This window comes from Haliotis rubra, unplaced genomic scaffold, assembly GCF_003918875.1.
Source record: "Haliotis rubra isolate DU_JTF1 unplaced genomic scaffold, ASM391887v1 Scf2053, whole genome shotgun sequence".
Classification (NCBI taxonomy): Eukaryota; Metazoa; Mollusca; class Gastropoda; order Lepetellida; family Haliotidae; genus Haliotis; species Haliotis rubra.
Window position 1 is genome coordinate 17,855 of NW_025766063.1, and position 23,556 is coordinate 41,410.

At 41.2% G+C, this 23,556-nt stretch overlaps 1 protein-coding gene across 1 annotated transcript in view; it reads left to right on the forward strand.

Annotated features, from left to right (window-relative positions):
* Window positions 1–21,493: 21,493 nt before the first annotated feature.
* LOC124276090 (putative uncharacterized protein DDB_G0290521) overlaps window positions 21,494–23,556 on the forward strand; it is a gene marked incomplete at its 3' end in the record, with an annotated part of 30,824 nt that continues 28,761 nt past the window's right edge. Inside the window, exons 1-3 of the mRNA XM_046711746.1 lie at window positions 21,494–21,770; window positions 22,311–22,328; window positions 23,092–23,109. Coding sequence (XP_046567702.1) covers window positions 21,494–21,770; window positions 22,311–22,328; window positions 23,092–23,109 — 313 coding nt within the window. The remainder of the gene's footprint in view (window positions 21,771–22,310; window positions 22,329–23,091; window positions 23,110–23,556) is intronic.

Consider the following 23,556-nt stretch of genomic DNA (forward strand, 5'->3'; position numbering starts at 1 on the left):
ATTCTGCCATGTCAACAGAACAGTCGACAGGTAGCCCTTTATGTTCCTTTTGCCATTACGGCGAACGAGCGTCCTGAAGAATGAACCTTCAGTACCATGCTTCGTAAGAGGCGAGGATCAAGTCGACTACCGACATCACGGTCGCCGTTAAGACGATACGCGCCATCGACACCGGACCAAACCGATCACCGATAGATTATTTCGCGACGAAATACCAGGTTATCTTCGTAGAAAAGTTCAGTATTGCGCCGCATGCGGTCTGTTGGGAACGTCAGTCCGCTTCATGTTCTGTTAGGCAGGTAAAGTTCACCTTTCGCATTGGCCTTCTCTTCACGACAAGGAAGAAACCTTCGCGCAAAACGAAAGCTCGTTATGCCGTCAAATTGTTCATTAATATTTAATTGAGATTCGGTGAAGATAACGATTTTGCGTATCTGCGTCAGAGGACGTAGTGCTGTCGAACAGTTCCGGCTCATCCTGGATTAAAAATCGTTTGTCGTGAAAGCGTTTATTCCTGATTTGAAAGGTTATTGTACCGAAATGAAAAGTTCAATTTCAGCCAGTCAATATCTGGTCGTTTCTTTAGCTGTCGACGAGGCCCAGGTTTCCGGATTCTCACATGGGCAAAATACCTCGGTAGAAGCCTCCGTTCGGTCGCGATAGCCACAAGCTGAACATTGTTAAAGCTGCAGTACCAACCCAAACAAAACACACGTGCAGCCTATTAGCAAACATGCCTTCGACCATGAATTTTGCTTTTCATCATCGTAAAATACTTCTCGCGTTTTATTCATGCATAGTAGTTTGCACGAACTTCGAACGAAAAGAGTCGTTTACGTTTCACAACCGCTGAAATGTATTTGATTAAACAGAAAAAATCAATGTCGAAATTATCAGCATCGCCTTCAATTTGCCGAAAATTGATAATACGTCATATTTCATCTCGTGACGCGACTTCGTCACAATGCAAGATACCATTACACCGAGCCATTGTTTCACCATCGTAAATGTTCCGTTAATTGAAGCCTCGGTTTATCGTTATACACGCTGAAGGGTTCCATAGCCAGTGCCGATTGCAATCACGTAGCCACCTGAAAATAAAGCCGCGTCTTCTGGTCACTACGTTCATGAAATTCAGCAAAACATAATGTTCATGTATCCAATGGAAAGGAAGTGAGTGAATGCCGTTTCACTCGTTAATATAACACGGCGGTATCAGTTAAATGACAAAATTACGTAAGCTTTAACATCGCCAGTCGCTCCTATCCGTTCCTTTGGCATCAACCGAAACAATTACGGTGACTATCACAGAAATTGTTAATGCGGGCGTTCCGGGTCGTTCGATTGTTTCGGCATAGCCGTTTCACCGGTCAGAGCCTCGTTTTTAAAGTCTGGTCGGTACCATCGTTGTTTCGTCATCTTTGTTTTCGATTTATGCAACAAATCATACACAGATAACGTCCAAACAGTAAACAACCTGGCCGTTTGCGAAATAGTTTCAGCCCACGCGTTGTTAAACAATACGAAGACTTGCTGATTGTGTGCCAGCTTGCTGAGTTGGTAATATTTGCGCCAGGGTTTAGCAGAACACCGCTACACGTTAAGCTCGATTCTCGGTTTGCGTTAACGCTTTGTCATTCCAGCGTTAAGATTGCTTATGGGAACGGCGCACTGTTATGTCCATTTTCATTCTTCGTTCGTTTGCGTTAACTACCGACGTCTTTCATTCGAAGATGCGTTTTCGACGTGAAGTTCTGGTAGCCGCCGCATTGCCGGAATGTTGAACGCGACGTGTAGTCCTCAAAGTCAATCAGCCTTACTCGTTTCAGCGTGAAATCTTTCGTGCTTGTCTGCTGGAATTGGTTCACGTTTGTCAGGGTAGTGTTCGGTCAATAAGCCGACTTCGGTTTATTGCAACAAATGCAGACGATATTCATAATGTTGGTCACCGGAATGCCTGACCAGACCGAAAGACGCGGGGATAGAGCGGGCGTCAACAAATCAAAGAATATTAAGACTCAAACACAATACGCGAAAGATGATAAATATCGTATTCTTCATTGGGCCTTTTATCGCTTCGCTCAGCAGTGAACCATTTTCCAAATATAAAAATCATATAACGTTATTTCACTGTCTTCAATAACAATTAAAGACAGTTGCCATTCAAAATATCATCACCGAAGGTCGTGAAGTTGAAGATGAGGCTATCGGTATAGTACCGAAGAAATTAAACAGCCATTGTCACCTGATAACGAATGTTATAATATTAATGCGCATATTAGCCCGGTGTTTACTGAGTTACATCACCGAAGCAGCCGATAAAATTATTGAAAGTGTCCTGACATATTCTGAGTCGTTGTGACAACGCATCAACAGGCGGTAGACTTGTTTGGTCGACTGACGAAAATGGAATTGCCAGGCCGAAAGCATCGAATAACTTATGTACCTTCCGATGAATACTACTGTTTAACGATATATCAATCTCGCCAGATTATCAGAACATTTGCCGACACCCTCGTCGCTTTGCCAGAATCATTGTCTTCGGGTCTCGAATGATGACGTATCGTCACGAAATGGGTTGCCGGTTGCAGGTCTGCTGGAACCATACTAAAGCCAGAAAGCTGGCATCGTCGCAAGTTTGCGAACGGTTATATGGCAAAGCCTTCATGACGACGCGAGCACCGGTTTTTCCGCGCTCAAAGTCGAAATACCAGTGATCGGTCAATTGGTCATCACGATGACATGCCGACCGTTGATGAGCTCACCGTCTTTATCTCGCCAGTTTCTTACGACGCTACGGGCCGTTTCACATCACTAACCTCGCGACGAAGAGCGAAAGCTGAACGAACGGCGTCTGCTGATTGATACTGAGATATTAAAAGCCCCGGTCAATAATATTTACGATCACGCCGATATTTTTCTTAAATACAATATATATATATAAACACCAAGCCGACGGAAGATAGTTTGTTAGTGGGGATTGCTCAATAATACATTACCGAGGGACCCTCAAGAAAATCTAATACTGGTTTTACCTGGTTGAAAGCAATTACCAACTCCAAACTTGCACATCATTGCAAACCATAACACGACTACTTGTTCATTTTGTGTTTCGCTTTCTGGTCGCTGAAGAAGACGGGATATTAATACGTTGATGTCGAATTTGCATCATTTGGAACATTTTGCGCAGTTTTCGTTCTTAGAGCGATCAGAAGGCACAGAATGCAGAAAGGCGAGTCATCGCTACGACGAAGATCTCTCTCGTGAAATCCTTGTTATTCGAATGATCAGTTTAAATCAACGGACAGCGTATGCCACAAAGAAGTAATGAGTTACATCATTTCACATACACAGTTACCTCTTATCAACGGTCTAATAAAGTTGAATATAGTTGCAATATGATAATAACATCACGCAATCGATAGCCAGCAAGTAGATCGAATCCATTTAATTACTGTTGTAAACTTCAGAATAAAGATAGTATTAAAGACGCCCGGTAAAGACTGCCCATCATGGTGGTATATCTACACCACCTGATCCCGTTTGTCGCCTCTACGACAAGCATGGATTGCTGATGAGCGATTCTATGCGGATGTACGGACAAGCGGGGACACCAAGGGTCTGTCAGTGCCCGAGTATACCTACATGATCATTTGTGCTTCGGAGGAGGAACATGAAAGGTCTTACAACATATGCTGATACAATAATTACAGAGTTTACACAACGGTGGTTAAAATTAGGATTCGATCCTATAAGAGACTCACTTGCTTAGTATCGATTGCATTTGATTCATGTAACATGCGAGGTTTTGGAAGTGTTGTATTACATATATTTGCAACTTGTAATTCCAACTGCCTTTTATTAGATTGTTAGATAAGAGGTAACTGTGTATGTAAAAAGTAATAAAGTACTAACTCATTACTTCTTGTAACATACGCTGTGTTGGATTTAAACTGATCATGTGTCTGAGCGTCTGAATTATGCAAGTTTCACGAAGGAGTTTCACGAAGGAATCTTGTCAATAGCGATGACTCATAGCTCACGTTCTATTGCCTTCTGATCCTTCTAAGAACGCTTCTGAGAGCCAGCAAAGTGTTCCAAAATGTTTCTAAATTCGACATCAGCGTATTAACTATCCACGTCTTCTTAGCGGCCTAAAAATGCAAGCACAAAGAGGAATACAAAGCAAGTCATTGACATGAACTACCCCAATGGTGTTACAGGACAGGTTGAGGAAGTTCACCAATAAGATTAAAACCATGTAGTGGCAAGACAGATGTAAGTCCAACCTCTCTGCCAATACCTGATTAAATGAGCAAATAATCCACACTGCCATGATGAAATACGTTACAAGCCGATAAATGATGTTGCTATAAAATCCCATAATGTCGTTTAAATTCAGCAGCTAATGTGTTTTATATATATATATATATTGTATTTAAGAAAAATATCGACGTGGTCGTAAATATTATTATTGGAACTTGTGTGGGTATTGTCAGTCTTAGCATCAATCAGCGAGTTATGTTTGGTCCACATTCAAACCGTTTTCATGTTGTCGTCATAACCCGTGAAGTTATTCGGGCTGGAATTGATCTTAAGTAACCCACGCTTGTCGTAATAGGCGACTAACGGGACGGGTGCACAGGCTCGCCATCCTTGGTTGACACATGTCATCGCATCAAAATTCGAGTAGATCGATGGTGTTGATCACTGGATTATCTGGGTCCAAACTCGATTATTTACAGACCGCGGAATATTGCTGAGTGCGGCTCACTCACCACTCACTGTCGTCATGGGGCTGCCATATGGCTGTTCTCAAAACGCTACAGATATCTTGCCAGCGCCTCACGGAAAAGCCAATATGGGGTTCAAAATAATAGTTACCACAACCATTAATTATTATTATTTCATGACGATACGTCGTCATTTCAGGATTGAGATAATAGTTCTAGTAAAGCATTATTAGCGAGTGTCGTGTAGAATATTCTGATGAAATCTAATGAAATGAGTCTTTTCAGTTAATTATTCTTTGATTTTCATATCATTTAGAAGCTAAAGTAGCTCATTATTCCTTCCAGAACATAAGTTATTGTTTCCACATTTATTTTCTTTAAATTTTGTAGATTTATTTTTCATGTGTGTAAGTCAGTCCAATTAGACTAAACAAGTCCCTACCGGTACCTTTGCTCCATTTGACTGCGTGCGTCACGGGCGATAAGAATTCATCATCTCAAAGTTCTTTCAAAATATCTAATGGTACCCCTCTATCACATAACAAGCTCAGTGATGTCAACTCAGTAAAATACCACAGATATTATGCACATTAATGTATAACATTTCACATCGATGACAATGAAACTGTTTAATCTTTTCTTCAATTTTTCCTGTCTTGTGTTATCACTAACTTCACATTGCTTTCACACGTTGGTATTCTGCTATTCAGTGAAGCGCTGGTGAAAGACTTGCTTTTGATATTTTGAATGTAGCGCAGTGTCTTTGGTTGTTGGTGGGAACACACTGATCTCTTCGGTGAGTACCTCTGTATAACGTTATATATGAATTTTTATATTTGAATTAAAGGATGATGGATTTTACCTTTAAAACACGAACGAGAAGAATAAAAAGAGTTGAAATAAGGAATCCGATGGTAACATCGTCATAATAGCGCAAAGTTTAAGTGTTTGAAAGTCTTAATATTCTTTGGTTGTTGTTTGGACGCCCCACTCTGAAATATTCCGGCTATACGGCTGCAGTCTGTAAATACTCGAGTCTGGACCAGACATTCCAGTGACCAACATTATGAAATATCGATCTACGCAATTTTAATACAATGACATGTGTCAAACCAAGTCAGCGAGCCTGACCACCAGATTCCGTCGCCCCTTACAACAAGCATGGGGCTGCTGAAGACCAATTCTAACCAAGACCAAAACAGAAGACCATGAAGGTGATGAAGATGGGGTGAAGTGGGTATAAAGGCTGATTGACTGAGCTTTACGTCGCATTTAGCGATATTCCAGCAATATCACGGCGGAGAACACCAGAAATGGACTTCACACATTGTACGTGTGGGGAATCGAAGCCGCATCTTCAGATGAAAAGGGCGGAGTCGGAGTAGCTTAAGCGCATGGAGACAAACAGAACAAAGAGGACGAGAAATGATTCGACGAAGAGGATGAAAAAGACGAGGACGGGGAAGAGTACGGTCTTAGTCACCAGTGCACCGTTCCACTAAGCAATCTTAGCGCTTAGATGACCATGAATGCCAAACGTTAACACGGACAGTCGTACAACAACACCCAGGAATCTTCTTCGGAGCTTAACACGTTATTAAAACCAAGTTATGGATATACGTTCCCGACAACACCATCATTGCCAACTTCAGCAAAGCAACACAATCCGGATGGCTGATGGCTGTGGAATCTTCATGTGACAACAACGCATCCCAGACAAGAGCTATTTCTGTGACACAAACAGAAAATACAACAGAAGATTTAGGTTGTACAAAAATGCTTGTTTGGACATTGTATAGAGTTTCTATGATCTGTGCTATGATTTGTTACATAAATCGAAAAAATCTTTAAAAAAAAAATCAACGAGCAGTGATAACGTGAAGACAGACCAAGACTTTAAAACTGAGGCTCCCTGACACGATTAGGGGACGCAACTATGCAGAACCATCGAACAGCCCCCTGAACACGCACAAACATGGCATTGCTCAATTTCACCTTGATAGTCTCATGGTTGTTTCAGTTGTGCAAAGTTACATTGATCGGGCGGGGTAGCCTGATGGTTAAAGCGTTCGCTCGAAGACCCGGGTTCGATTCCCCACATGGGTACAATGTGTGAAGCTCATTCTTGCTGTCCCCCGCCGTGATATTGCTGGAATATTGCTAAAGGCGGCGTAAAACCAAACTCACTCACTCACTACATTGGATCGCCACATGAACATTGCTTATATATGTTTTACTGAATTTCATAAGACGTAATTCGCCGATTAGGACATAACTGTGGCTGTAGTCAAAGTGTGTCCAATCATTTTTCAAGGTAGCTACGTGATTGCAATCGAGCTACGCAGAAACATATGGAGTTATAGCGTGTATAGCACGGCATGTCAGCCTAACATGAGGAGAGCCCAAGTGAGGTAGGTGTCAGACGTTTACCACGATGGTGAAACCCACGGCCGAGCCCATGAATATGTCCCTAAAGACTCGAGTGTGTGGAAGACATCTTGATTGCATATTCTCCAGGGAGCTAAGCGTCTACTTGCTGAATGGAATATGACGTATTATCCATGGAGTTACTCCAGCAAAATTGAAAACTTGATGCTGATAAATTTCGACATTGATTTTTCTGTTTAATCAAATACATTTCCAAGCATATTAAACAGTTGTAAACAGTGCGAATGCTTTGCTCTCGAAATTGTAAGTTCACGTGCAAACCTTTGCTTTGTAACCATAAAGATAAAAACACGAAATGCACGTGTGAAAAGCAAATTGATGAGGTCATTCAGAACATGTTTGCCTAAACAAAACACACACATTGAATGTGACAGACTGACTGACTGAGTTGGGTTTAACGCCGCCTTTAGCAATATTCCAGCAATATCACGGCGGGGACACCAGGAATGGGCTTCACACAGTGTACCCATGTGGGGAATCGAACCCTGGGCCTTCGGCGTGACGAGCAAAACATTGAATGTGAGCTGAAAAACAAATTGAACTTTTCATTTCAATTTTTGTTTGGAAATGCCTTTCAAATCAAGAATGTCAACGTGTTATTGGGAGGCTTGATGCTGGCCAGTCTGTGGTCGCTGTTGCAAGAGCCTTTAATTGCTCACGACAAACAATTTTTAATCTTAGGATGAGAATCCTGAACTGTTACCGACCGCTTGAGGTCGGTAGCGCCACGTCACCTGGCCACAAGACACATAAAGTTCAATCGGTTGTCTTCAGCACCGAATCTCAATTCTCTGAGGGCCCGAGGTACCGCAAGCGAGCTGAACGTCACGCTCAAGTCAGTGAAGTGAACAGATTTGGTGGCGGAGCGTAATGGCATGGGCTTCTGTTTTGCGCACACGGAGGTTTCTCCCCTTGTTGTCTGTCGAGAGGGAGCTTACATTCTGCCCAGTACAGAGATTGACTTTGCAACCTGCCCTGCTTCCATTTATGCAGAGACATGGCCCTGGACTGACGTTCCAACAAGACCGCATACGGCAATACACAGACTTTTCTACGAAATGCCGGTATTCAAGTCCTGATGGCCGTCGCGTAGCCCCGAACTCAATCCTATCGAACAATCGAGTTTGGACCAGACAATCTGATCAACAGCATGAGCATCGATCTGCGCAATGGGGAACCGATGACATGTGTCAACCAAGTCAGCGAGCTTGACCACCCGATCCCGTTACTCGCCTCTTACGACAAGCATGGGTTACTGAAGGTTCATTCTAACCAGGACGCTCATGGGTCTGTGGCTGTAGGAGACGCTAAAAGGAGGCTACAACCCTGTCAAGATGTTCTGTGCCCAGCATACAACTAAAATTATTGTCTTAAACTTAATATTAAAAACCCAGTAAAAAATCCGAGTGTCATATTTTCAGTTTTGCTCAGTATACATCCTTCATCTAATTTTGGGGATGGAGTCGATTGAAAATTCAAGGTACTTTAAATGAAATGAAGTTCATATTTCCATCAAAATTACACTCTTTGCCCTCATATCTAAGAAACATTACAATTTAAAGAGTCACAAGGCAAGGTACTGGAGAAGCTGATCTTGTTGATTTAGGATAGATCTTTACTGTATTTCATTTAAAATATCATTATGCCTAAAATGGGCACCTGTCAGTGACAACAACTGAATCTCAGGAATTGCTGACGTGGGGTTAAGACGCTTACAGAAGTGCATGTGGAAAACAGGACAGGGGAACAGCAGTGCATGTGGAAACCAGGACAGGGGAACAGCAGTGCATGTGGAAACCAGGACAGGGGAACAACAGTGTATGTGGCAAACAGGACAGGGGAACAGCAGTGCATGTGGCAAACAGGACAGGGGAACAGCAGTGCAATGTGGCAAACAGGACAGGGGAACAGCAGTGCATGTGTGGAAACCAGGACAGAAGGACAGCAGTGTATGTGGGAAACCAGGACAGGGGAACAGCAGTGCATGTGGAAACAAGGACAGGGGGAACAGCAGTGCATGTGGAAACCAGGAGAGGGAAGAGCAGTGTATGTGGCAAACAGGACAGGGGAAGAGCAGTGTATGTGGCAAACAGGACAGGGGAACAGCAGTGTATGTGGAAACCAGGACAGCAGGACAGCAGTGCATGTGGAAACCAGGACAGGGGAACAACAGTGTATGTGGCAAACAGGACAGGGGAACAGCAGTGTATGTGGCAAACAGGACAGGGGAACAGCAGTGCATGTGGCAAACAGACAGGGGAACAGAAGTGCATGTGGAAACCAGGACAGAAGGACAGCAGTGTATGTGGAAACCAGGACAGGGGAACAGCAGTGCATGTGGGAAACAAGGACAGGGGAACAGCAGTGCATGTGGAAACCAGGACAGGGGAACAGCAGTGCATGTGGAAACCAGGACAGGGGAACAGCAGTGCATGTGGAAACCAGCACAGAGGAACAACAGTGGTATGTGGAAACCAGGACAGGGGAACAGCAGTGTATGTGGAAACCAGGACAGTAGGACAGCAGTGCATGTGGAAACCAGGACAGGGACAGCAGTGCATGTGGAAACCAGGACAGGGGAACAGCAGGGTATGTGGAAACCAGGACAGGGGAACAGCAGTGTATGTGGGAAACCAGGACAGGGGAACAACAGTGTATGTGGAAACCAGGACAGCAGGACAGCAGTGTATGTGGAAACCAGGACAGGGAAGGTATGTGGGAAACCAGGACAGGGGAACAGCAGTGGCGTGGAAACCAGGACAGCAGGACAGCAGTGCATGCGGAAACCAGGGCACCAGGACAGTAGTGCATGTGGAAGCCAGGGCACCAGGTCAGCAGTGGATGTGGAAACCAGGGCACCAGGACAGTAGTACATGTGGAAGCCAGGGCACCAGGACAGCAGTGGATGTGGAAACCAGTACAGCAGGACAGCAGTGCATGCGGAAACCAGGACACCAGGACAGCAGTGCACGTGGAAACCAGAACACAAGGACAGCAGTGCACGTGGAAACCAGAACACAAGGACAGCAGTGTATTGCAGTGTATGAGGAAACCAGGACAGCAGGACAGCAGTGCATGTGGAAACCAGGACACCCGGCACCAGGAAACAAGTGTTTCAGGAAACGTGGACATCAGTCTATGTGGAAACCAGGACCCCAGCAGAGCAGTGCACGTGGAAACAAGGACACCTGACACCAGGAAACAAATGCATCAGGAAACCAGGAAACCAGGACAGCAGGACAGCAGTGTATGTGGAAACTACTACACTAGTACAGCGGTGCACGTGGAATCCAGGAAACCAGGAAAGCAGTGCATGTGGAAACCAGGACACCTGACACCAGGAAACAAGTGCATCAGGAAACCAGGACAGCAGTGCATGTGGAAACCAGTACAGCAGGACAGCTGTGGATGTGGAAACCAGGACAGCAGTGCATGTGGAAAGCAGGACACCAGGCACCAGGAAACAAATGTTTCAGGAAACCAAAGTATAAAAAAACCTAATGAGAGCAGTAACGGGTGATCTTACGTACATAAACCCTACCAAGCCAGCATCATTTCGCGATGAACGTGCGTTTGTCGCATCATTACGTAGGCAATCGAGAGAAGAGGTGCGTAACTACGTTTCCATTCAGGTGGGAAATGAATAGGTACTTGGAAAATATATTATCAGTACATTATATATAGCGCTAGGTTAACAGAACAGATTGTGACATAGTGACCAACATTTTATGAAGTTGTCATATTTGCAATTTGAATAGGCATTAAAACGTTCAGCATAATATGTTGTCTTTACGTCTTTCTATAATGTAGTTCAAATTTGGTGTTTTATCGCTTTGTTTCATTTTGTATACATACTCTCCAAAAAAGAAACGCATCATGAAAATAGCAATTTCATGTAGCAATGAATTAAAACGTGATTCATTTTACAAAAGGTTTTGCTCTTGTTTATGGTGTTTATGTTTTGAAACATCACAACAAAACGCACCATCCGTAAAATACCCGTATTTAAGAGCATGATTTTCAATTTCGGCGTGTAGTGTCACAGAATACACAATTCACATGCAATGCACGTGAAAGTTGGGGATGGGGATAGTCCCACCGATGGGTATAAAAGGTTGATCGCTGTCTGTCGATTATTCACTGTATTTGGAATATTGTTGACGAACGCAAAATGCCACGTCTAAGGGAAGCCAACCGTCATATCGCCATTGGTTTGCTTGAAGCTGGCCAGTCTCAAACGTGCAGTTGCCCGGACGCATGAATGTTCACCAAGCACCATTTCACGGCTCTGGGAGAGATATCGCCGGCAGAATTTTCGGTAGCAGATGTCGTAGAGGGCGACCTCGAGCGACCACTGCAGCGCAGGGTCGCTACATCCGGGTACATCACCTGCGTCATCGAACAGCTACGGCGACCAGTACCGCTCGACAAATACCCGGATTGCGGAGGCTTTCTGCACAGACCGTCAGGAACAGGTTGAGAGAGGCTGGTTTACGTGCCAGAAGACCTTTATTTTGGCCCTGTGTTTCGACAACAACATCGTCGACATCGAGTTCAATGGTGCACCAACGTTCAGGCCTGGAACCTACCGAATTGGCGTAGAATCTGGTTCAGTGATGAATCACGATTTCTATTGGAACGACTCGATGGAAGAATGCGGTGTACAGACGTCGACGTGAACGTTTCGCCGACGCTTGCGTTCCCCAGGTGGACCGATTCGGCTGGGGAAGTGTTATGATGTGGGAGCGATCACCTGCCGTAGGAGAAGTGATTTGCGATGATCCAGGGCAACCTGACAGCTCAACGGTACTGTGACGAAATCCTACGCCCACACTTCCTTCCAATCATTGATCACCAGAGGGAGTTGTTTCAACAGGACAATGCCAGGCCCCACACAGCACGTCACACTAGAGACTTCCTCCAGAACCACAACATCAATGTGCTCCCCTGGCCCTCAAGATCACCGGACTTAAACCCGATCGAACATCTGTGGGATGCCCTGGACAGACGGGACGGGTGCAAGCCGTAACCCTCAGCCCCAGACACTTCCCAGCAGCTCGCACAGGCACTACAGGCAGAGTGGGCTGCGATTGGGCAACACGAGATTCTGAGACTTATTCGTTCGATGCCGAGGCGATGCCGTGCAGTCCTGGATGCCAACGGTGGTCACACGTGATATTGACTTCAGCGCCACCACATCGTCTCCACGTGACACTCAAAACGGACTTTCCTCGAGTTGGTGCCAAAGACAGATAAGTCTGCATTCCCAGTGTGCAATTTCGCTATACATGTATTTCATTGACTCATAAAGCCTACAAGATGTTTCCAAAATAAACATAAAAATACAGTTGAAATTTTTATGCGTTATTATCAAATTCAGAGCATGGTTTCTCTTTTCACAATATCCTAGAATAATGTTTTTCTTTGAAAAGATAATATTTGACCCTGTTTTTTCGAATATCCATTCTTTTAGTTTCTTCCAAATAGTTTGTATGACTTTACAGTCACAAAATAGATGTACAATTGATTCTTTCTCGGATTTGCAAAATGTGCATGTGTTGGAATCTTTATATTTCATTTTTGTTAGCAAATCATTTGTTGGCAGAAACCTATGCAGTATGCTGTATTGAAACCACGAGTGTTTACACTATTATACGATTTAAAGGTTGTTTTTTCTATCGTTTCCCTTATGTTATCGTCAATAGACTCATTAAGTTCTTTTTGCAACTTGTTTCGATATGTTAAAGGCTTTCTAGATTTACCATTTATGAGTATGTCATAGATATCTCTACACCTTTTTGGGTTTCCTACCATATTTCGTAAAAGATAGGGCAAGATCGGAGCTTGGATTATCTCTTAAATATGGATGTTTATGGATTTGCAGTAGTATTTAATTGATTCCACTATTCCTTGACGCTCTAGGAAGTTAGTTTTGCACCCAAACGATTTTTTAAATTGTTCCACCGTTAAAAAGTTACCTTGGACGTCAAACATGTCGTTTATATAAGTAATCCCTTTTCTTGAATAATGTTTATAATTGATTGGTTTCCCAGCTATTTTAATATTGTCATTTAACAATAAGGGTTGGGATAAAATATCACATGCATTTTTTGCTTTTTCTGCTTTTCTGGTTACGAATTTACCCCATGATTTCAAAGTGTCTTTCCAAAAGTGATTTGTTTCTTGTGTTATTACTGATTCAAGTATGTGTGTTTCGCATGTTTGAATAAAGCTGTCGATGTCCCAATGTGTCTTCGTTTGTAGCAATTTCCTTACTTTTGAATCTGAATTGGTGAGTCTTTTAATCAATGATATTTTTGGTGATTGAATAAAAAAAATTATCTCTGGGGCTCGTATTCCTCCGTACTCATAATGCTTTGTGATAGTTTCTCGACTGACTTTGTCTGGTTTGTTTTTCCATATAAATTATAGCAGAGCTGCTCAATTTCCTTAATGATTTGATCATTTGGGTTGGGTAGAGTTACAAATAAATGATTAAGTTGCGGTAAAAGTAAACTTTTCAATATGGTATTTCTTCCTAAGGGAGTTAAATATCTTGCTAGCCATTGATTCATTGATATTTTGAGAGTCTTAAGTTTATCTTTATAGTTGCGTTCAACCATTTCTGCGATGTTGTGAGTAAATACAATTCCTAATAATGTAAACGAGTCACTCTTCCAGTATAAATTCCAGTTTCTGCTGAATTTCTTTTTAGAGAGTTTTTTCTGAGCCTATCCATAATACCTGTGTTTTGTTTACATTTATTTTTGAGCCTGAAAATGAGGCATATTTACTAAGAATTTCTAATGTCGACTGTAAACATTTTTCAGTGCCATCTAGTATCAATGAAGTATCATCAACGTATTGGGAAATTAGGTATTCTGTATCTCCAGTTTGTATTCCTTTCATTTTATTATTATTTCTAATCATTGTTGCCAAAATTTCTGCTCACAGTATAAAATATAAGGGAGATGGGATCTCCTTGTCTGCATCCTCTTTGAGATATTGAAATAATTTGAAAGGAAACCATTTACAACAACACATGACTGAATGTTATTAAAGAAGGTATTTATCCATCTTGTAATCGATGGTCCAACGTTAAAGAACAGAAGAACTTTTTTGAATGAAATGCCAGGCATCAGAATCGAATGCCTTTTCAAAGTCAATAAGAAGTAGAATTCCTGGTATATTCATATATTCAGTATAGTCAATGATGTCATATATTAGGCGAGTACACTCACCAATATATCTTTTGACATAAACCCTGTTTGATCCTCATTTATTATAGAGGGTAGGACTGTTTTTATTCTGTTTGCAATGGTTGATGATCCGATTTTATACGCTACATTCAGCAATGAAATGGGTCTCCAATTCTGAAGCAAATGTTTGGATTTAATTTTTTTTGAAAACAGGTTATAAATAATGCCTTGCTTTTGAGTCAAAGACAATTCTCCTTTCTCGTAAGCTGACTTTAATGATCTTATAAGATACTCGTGAATATTGGACCAAAATGTTTTGAAGAATTCAACAGTGAAACCCGATGAACCAGGACTTCTTTCATTTTTCATTTTTTTAAGGCTGTTTAATACTTCTTCATATCTTAATTGTCCTTCTAGATTTTCTTGTTGATTTTTTGATAGCTTTGGGACGTCTATGTTTTTAAGCAATTCTGTTAGGTTCATGTTTTCGCATGGTTTTTCTGTGTATAGGTTATGGTAAAACGATTTAGTTTCAGTTATAAGATCTTCTTTTGGTTAGGGTTTCCTTTGATTGTTTTCAAGTTATATATTGCTTTGTTTAAAGGTTTGATTTTCTAGAGACAGAAAATATTTTGTCGGTTTTTCTCCTTCTTTCCATTTAGCTTTAGGTCGTAGTAGTATCCCTTCTGTTTCTTTATTAATAGTCTCTAATTCTCTATTTACTTCTTTCAATTCATCCTGTAGCTTTGTTTTGGAATCTGTATCATGTGATGAATCTATTTTTATTTCAAGCTCATCTATGTTTTTTTCAAGCGTTTGGCGCACATTCAAATTTTCTCTTTTCTTTTTATAGGATGACTAATTTATTGTGTGTCTTCTGATCATTAACAAAAGCGTTTCAAAGAATAGCTGATTGTTTACTTTGAAGACATATTTCCCTGTTTCGTCTACGTAAGATTTGTATTGTTCTTTGATTTCATTTATCAGTATTTTGGTTTTTCCACATATGTTTTATCATAGAGTAAAGAATTGTTGAATTTCAAGTAGCCTTTGCCTCTTTCTATCTAACTGATCTTTAGATTAATCCAAATTATTGAATGGTCAGACATATATGCTGCGTCAATGCCGGTATCGTGAATTAAACTTTCGAGGTTTTTGGAAACGATAAAGTAGTCTAGTCTTGCCTGTTTGACGGGGGTTTTCTGTCTCCATGTGTATCTCTTGCTATCTAGGTTTTGTTCTCTCCATGGGTCTATTAGATCATTTTCTTCCATAAATTCTAACAGGTTTCTCTATGTTTTGCATTATTAATGTTGTTATAGTTAAAACAATCCATTTCACCACATATGGAGAAGCTGTCGGATTGTAATTCAGCGATAATTGAGATGATTTCATGGTAAAATTCTGGGGTATCGGTGTTTGGTCCGTATATTGTTACTAAAGTAATTGTCTTATCCATAATTTTCAGTTTTAGTGCTACATAGTTTCCATTTACATCATATCTAGATTCCTCAATGGTAAAATCAAAGTTATCATTAAAAAGTATTGCTGTTCCTCTGGCATTGCTTTTAAAAGAACTGAAATAAAAGTATTTTGATCCCCATTCGTGTTTAATTTTGATTTCCATTTCTTTTGTAAAGTGAGTATCTTGGATACAATGTATATTGTGTTCTTTTGCTTTTTAGATGGCGAAATACGTCTGTGCGCTTACGCTCATTATTCAGGCCTTGACAATTGGAAGATAATTTTTTTTTTATTGTATCGTATGTCATGGTGGGTATTGGGTCTGTACTGTTATGAATGGACTGGTGTTGTGTTTCTCATTTTGTACATGGAGAAGATTTTTAAGTTTGTAAGATGAAAGTAGAGAGGGAGATCTAACAAAAAGGAGCATTATAAGGCAGAGTGTTACCTTCATTTGATTGTTGAGAATCCGGTACATGTGTTATCCTGCTGTGGTTTAGGTAGAGGCATGGCCGTATGGTGTAATTCAGTTGACCTAGGGTTAGTGTTTAGCGCGGGTTACATGCTAGAGTCGTGGCATGCGCCTGGTGCACGTGCAGTTGGCTTGTTCATTTCAGTGTGGTCTTTGTTAATACATGTAACGTTGATATTATGTTTATTTGGCCGCTTAGCATGTGATGTTATATTCAGTCTTGAGTAGTAGTAACTAGCTCTTCTTTATCGAACTTCAAAATCACCTGTGCAGTGTATGGTTGGACTAAATATGGAATGAACTCACTCGTTAGGCCTCATAGATCCCTTTGAAATACAGGATAATCACATTATTTTCCGGAGCTGCAGATACTCGCTCGCTCACTCCATAGAGACCTTCACCTTCAGCGTTTATTTGTAGTTACCGATTTTTCGAGGGATGACTTTGCGACAAGAGGAACTCTCCGCGTTCACATATACTCAGAGGGAAAAGTTATTATGACTTAGGTAATCTTGTGAATGAAGTTTTGGATTTGAATCAGGAACCAACGCAACCAAGCAGTGGACAGAAATGTGTAAGCAGCATGACACATTCGAGAAAACTGGTCATCGATTTTCACTTTAATAGGCCACGCAACCAGACCTAATATTTCCTCAAATGCAGTCATAAAAGTGCAGAAGTCAGAATAAAACACCTATATGAATCGTTATGGAATACATTACGACATGCTACGCCTTGAGGAAGATGACAGATGGAGAACTAGAGGGATAGTTCAGTCTGGTATCCCGCTGCATGACGTACATATTTTGGCAGTTATAATAAACATCAGTGGTGTACAGTTTACAGAATTCTATAACCATGTTAATAAGGAATATTTCCACCCCTGGACTTGATGCCAGCTTTCATTCGTCGGGGCATACTTTGGTATATAATCGGAGGGTAACATTTGTCAGAGAGTACAAATGTTTTTTAATCGATTCCCAAAGCTCTGAGCTTGATGTAGGCATGTAACTTGTTTACCAATGATATCCAAGAGTGACTCAATTGGGCTCATGTCGGGAGAATTTCCGGGCCAGTCAAGCAGTGGTACCCCTTGGGTAGCCAAAAATGACGTGTGGATTTCGAATTATGGGCAGGGGCGTTATCTTGATGAAATACAAATTTCTTTTGAGGGAAAACGAGACATTTACAGTGTGGCTTGATATCATTTATGATTATTTGCTGGTACCTCAAACTGTTTAGGGTACCAGGTACCATTTTTAGGATACCAGGGCCATTAGGTGACATGTGACCCGACACATGGACTTGGGGTGGGTGCTTTGACGTGTGCTGAGAGCAGTAATGACGATACCCCTCAGTGTCTATTACTGAAGCATTAAATATTGATTCGTCTGAGAATATGACCTGGTTCCAATCCTGCACACTAAAATGCTTATGTGCCTTGGCCCAGAGAAGTCTCTTTTTCCGTTGACGTCTGTTCAAAAATGGTTTCCGGCTTTGAGGCCAAATAAACGCCTTGACATGACATATGACTTATGCGTCGGCCTAAAATACCTCTAAAATGTTCAGAGTCACAAACCTGTCTCTGAGGCACGTCTTCGTATCATTCTGTCTTCACGCTTAGTTGTACATCGGGGCCTGCCGGATCTTTTACGATCAGTTACACTACCAGTTGCCTTGTATTTCTGGTAGAGCGTTATCATGCCGTGAATGAGGGCAGAACATTTGAATTTTAAAGCCATGATCTGTTGCACATTCTTCCAAGCCATTCCCGACTCTCTGAGGCTAATTATTTGGCCCCTTTCAACTGCTGTCCAATATCGCCATCAAGCCATGCTTTCCTGATGAACAGAAGCCTTGAAAACAAGATGCTCGTTATTTAGAAGAGTATTGGGTCTTATTTCCATGCAATATTTGGTGTAAAGTGAATTTACGCCTACATGTTAATGGTTAGGCATGAATTGATACTATTTCGGAAATTATTCTCGAATTAGATTAGACTAATTAAAAAAACTGTCATTTTGATCAATTAAACTAGGTACTAGTTTTATTACAGTAAAACGTTATGATTGTTAGCATGGTAAATGTACAAAATCGCGCTTGACAGTCTGCTTACTTCCATTCCTGGTACTGCATGGAAAATCCGCTTGAAATGGGTTGGATAGATTGAAGCCATGTATGCGTAACTATATTATACATTTTCACTTTATTTCAAATGGCTACATGATATTTGCATGTTAAGTGCATCATATCAGCACTAATTGCTAAGTTTACAACAAACATACCCGAACGATCGAATGATAAGTGGAACATTGAGCTTAAATATGGGCATTTAACGGACTTTTGTAATGCAGCTGTACACACACTACATCCAAATGACGTTTTAGAGAGGAAGATACGTGTTACGATTGAGAAACAACCGTGACAAAAGTCTTGTGAATCCCCTTGAAATTTAAACCAGCAAAATATGACACAAACAAGTTTATAACACTCAGTTATATATTGAATAAAAAACAAGGCTACAATAAATGACCAGTTTCTGAAATAGAAACTCACCAGAGTCTTGATATTTCTGGTAAACAAATGCACGGATTGAAGATTGCAGACAGCTGTTGAACGATCAATGTGGACGAGTGGTAGGTCAGATCATTGTAGACGAGCGGTCTTGAAACGTCGATGTCAGCAGACAGACGGGCGTAAATCCAATGTAGTAGTCTCCCCCGCACATATCAACAACCGACCCTTATATACCTGCCATACAGTTCTAGAGAAATCCGGAAAAATCTTCGCAACAACTCAATCAAGTTTCTGGATCCTTTGCCGGAAGCATAACAAAGGGCCGGTAACTCTAATTTACTAAACAGGTAAAATTACACAGCCGAAGTTCACGATGGTAGTTCAAATCATAGACAGCGCTTTAAACTTTTGTTATATGTGACCCATATCAAATAAAGGTTTATTAATGTGACATTTTGATTAACAAAAAACACGTCCTCATGAAAATAATATCACTCATACTGTTTAAAAGCGACATGAAACTGTTTTCAAGAACGACAACGTGTATACTGCAAGATCCTCATTTAGTAGCAGGTGCTCTGAAGTTGAGCTGTAGCTTTCATATTGACATTCTGTATTTAAATCCTTAAACAGTCTCAGAATAGTTATAGATCATTGTCTAGTACTGAACATTAGTCAGTTTGGATGCTGATGTGCTGTTTTTTGTTACAGAATATAGCGTCGAAGACCATTCATCTTTGAGATGCGTTTTACCACAACCGCCTGGGTTGTGCTCGTGAGGTTGTTAGTCTACTGCAACATTGTCAGAGGTAGCAGATTCAGCAGGATCATCAAAAGCTCCGGCTACCGTAACGAAATCTGTACGGACGACGTCCACGAGCAGCATGAAGACGCTGTCAGTGTCATTGCCTGTGCCGTCATCTGCATTGGGGACTATGTATGTTTGTCTTATTCCTACGACAGTCTGACCTCAAAGTGCCGGACACACGATCAATGGAGTCCCTGTGTCGGAGGATCGCGATTTCGGTATTACAGAAGTTTAGGTAGGGTAGTATGAACATGTCACGATTTGAAAATAAAAACAACAAACTACTTTCATCATACGAATTCCTTTGTATGATTCCGATTGCACAATATGCATACTTTTATTAATATAATATCCAGTAGTTATAATACCAGGGCTACATTTTCGAAACAATCTACAATTATCGCAAAGAAGTAAATGTAGTCTGTCGAAACTATCCTACATGTAGCTCTAAGTCATCGTCATATTGTCGTAGCTCTAAGATAGTTCCATATCTGTCGTTCATTTTATATTTATCAAAGATGACGGCATATTTTTGTCACATATATTTCAAGGTGAAAATTGTTTTACTTGAAGACACTGACATTTCATTCTGTTAAACTCTGTGCTTCAAACTGACCCCTAGAATTGATGATACCAGGCCCTACATGTACATTTTCGAAACGATCGAAAATTATCGTAAAGAGGTAATTGTAGTCTGTCGAAACTGTCGTTGGTCTATGTCATCATAAGATTGTCGTAAATCTAAGATAGAATATTTTAACTTTATTCAAGATGACGGCTTATTTTGCCACATATTTATCAAAGAGAAAATTGCTTTACTTGAAGACACTGACATTTCATTCTGTTAAACTTTGTGCTTTAAACTGACCATTTGAATACACGAGGAACGCATAACATTTCACGACACAAATTTCTTCAACGCTGTTAGACGATTAAGGAAGGACAAATGCGGATGGTGTCAACTAGCAAGCGGTGTTATGTGCCTCTTAGCGAATCTTGCGTCAGACTGATGGCTTTGGGAATGATTACGTGTACATAAACTTTAATGTAAATTGGACAGAAACATATATGATTTACTCTTGTTTGTCTTTAAACGTTATGTTCAGAGCATAGTACATATTACCACTCAACTGGATATACATAGAGTATAACGAGATGCACGGGGTATGGACTCGGTTTGACCTCATATCGCCTACACCACTATTTCGCCTACAGCTTATATAAACATCCTGTCAAATCCCATCTACCCTGTTCAGGGAATGGAATGGCCCTATTCCACTGTAGTTTCATCGAATGCAACTTTTGCTGTTTGCTACAACCGAGATGCTGGAATTATTGAGCGACGCTGACATTCTCTTTATGGATGGTACATTCTTTGTGTGTCCTAACCTGTGGCTACAAGTGTACATCATTCATTGTCTGGTGAATGGTAAAATGTTTCCTGTCGCTTTTGCGTTGCTTCCCAACAAGACCAAGCGGACGTATGTTAGGCTTTTCACTTTGCTGAAGGATATTGTTGTGAGACGACTTGGCATCGAACTTTCACCAGAAATATTCCAGATCGACTATGAAGCAGCAGTTATCAGTGCTATTAGTGAAGTCTTCCCCGACAGTTCCGTCCGAGGTTGCCTATTCCATTATTCTCAAGCTTTGTGGCGTCAAGTTTTGAGAGGGACTGTCTCGCGACTACATGAACAACCCAGCAGTCCAAGCCCACGTTCGACGAGCAGCTGCTTTGCCACTCCTTTCCTGAACCAGGTCCAAGATGCTTGGTTTGAAGTCATCGAGCAGTCTCCCGACGGCGACAGAGTAGCAGCCTTCAACGACTACGTCACCAGCACCTGGGTTGAAGATGATGCCAAGTTCCCAGCACACATCTGGAACCAGCACGAAAAACACAGGCCCGCGCTCAAACAACCATCTTGAGGGATTCCACTCTGGCTTGAAGAAACGCATACCCCGATCACACCCCAACATCTACCAATTCGTAAAGGAGCTCAAGAAGATCGAGAAGGCAGACAGGCGCACAAGACGACAGTTTGGACTTGGAGGAGCAAGGAGACCACGAGCACGTGTAGACCGTGAACGAGATCAGAGGATCGAGAGACTCAAGGTGCAGCTTTCCACCGGTGTGAAGTCTGTGATGCAGTTCCTTGATGCTGTTGGCCACATCCTCAAGCTAAACTGAGAACTCAGTTCAATCAAACTCATAACTCTGTGTGCTCCTGATGACAATGAAGTGCTTTATTTATTTTAATTTAAAATCAAAGTCATTAATGTATTAAAGTAATGTGAATCACATACATTTGTTTGTTTTTCTTATCCCTTAGGCTGGTCCATTATTCCATGGGTAACATAGGCAGGAAATGGTGTGCAATGGTGCATAAAGTTGTTTTGATAAGACTGTAGGCGAAACGGTGATGTAGGCGATATGAGGACAGGCCATGGACTCACGGGTGTTTTACCTGTCCATTTACGCATCGAAGAGGCCATTATTTGCTTGTTTAGTGTTTGACGCCACCAGAGGGGTGATTATCATCATCTTTCTTTGTTTAGTTTGGTCTTCGTGACAGATTTTTTTATGTAGTAAATGTGTTAATCTTCTGAAATTGTTATTCTGACAATTATTGGGCTAATAGTAGATCTATGCACTTTTATGTTCCTTCCAGATCCCAGCCCAACGCCAGGTAAGTGATTTCGTCCTTTATATTACACCTACACATCAATACTCTTTATCAAGAAGTAATTCTTAGATAATTACTACAAAATGATTTCCATCCTAGCCGCAGCACCATCAGTTGAGAGAGACACACTTGTCTTAAGTCAGTATGAGTGTCCAGAGTCTGGATTAACGGGTTTTCCTTGTCCATTTACGCATCGAAGAGGCCATTATTTGCTTGTTTAGTGTTTGACGCCACCAGAGGGGTGATTATCATCATCTTTCTTTGTTTAGTTTGGTCTTCGTGACAGTTTTTTTGTGTAGTAAATGTGTTAATCTTCTGAAATTGTTATTCTGCCAATTATTGGGCTAATAGTACGCACTCTTATGTTCTTTCCAGATCCCAGTCCAACGCCAGGTAAGTGATTTCGTCCTTTATATTACACCTACACATCAATACTCTTTATCAAGAAGTAATTCTTAGATAATTACTACAAAATGATTTCCATCCTAGCCGCAGCACCATCAGTTGAGAGAGACACACTTGTCTTAAGTCAGTATGAGGGTCCAGGGTCTGGATTAACGGGTTTTCCGTGTCCAGATACACATCAGGGAGGCCATTATTTGCTTGTTTAGTGTTTGACGCCACCAGAGGGGTGATTATCATCATCTTTCTTTGTTTAGTTTGGTCTTCGTGACAGTTTTTTTGTGTAGTAAATGTGTTAATCTTCTGAAATTGTTATGATGCCAATTATTGGGCTAATAGTATGCACTTTTTATGTTCTTTCCAGATCCCAGTCCAACGCCAGGTAAATGATTTCGTCCTTTATATTCCACCTATACATCAATACTCTTTGTCACCAAAAGTAATTCTTAGATATTAAGGCAAAAATGATTTTCTTCCAAGCCGCACCACCATAAACTGACAGAGACACATATGTGTTAAATCAGTATGAGAATCCAGAGTCTGGATTGACGGTTCTAGTTTCCTTGTCCAGATACGCATCGAAGAGGCCATTATTTGCTTGTTTAGTGTTTAACGCCACCAGAGGGGGTGATTATCATCCTCTTTCTTTGTTTAGTTTGGTCTTCGTTACAGATTTTAATGTAGTAAATGTCTAAATCTTCTGAAATTGTTATTCTGCCACTTATTGGATTAATAGTACTATGCACTTTATGTTCTTTCCAGATCCCATCCCAACGCCAGGTAAGTGATTTCGTCCTTTATATTACACCTATACATCAATACTCTTTGT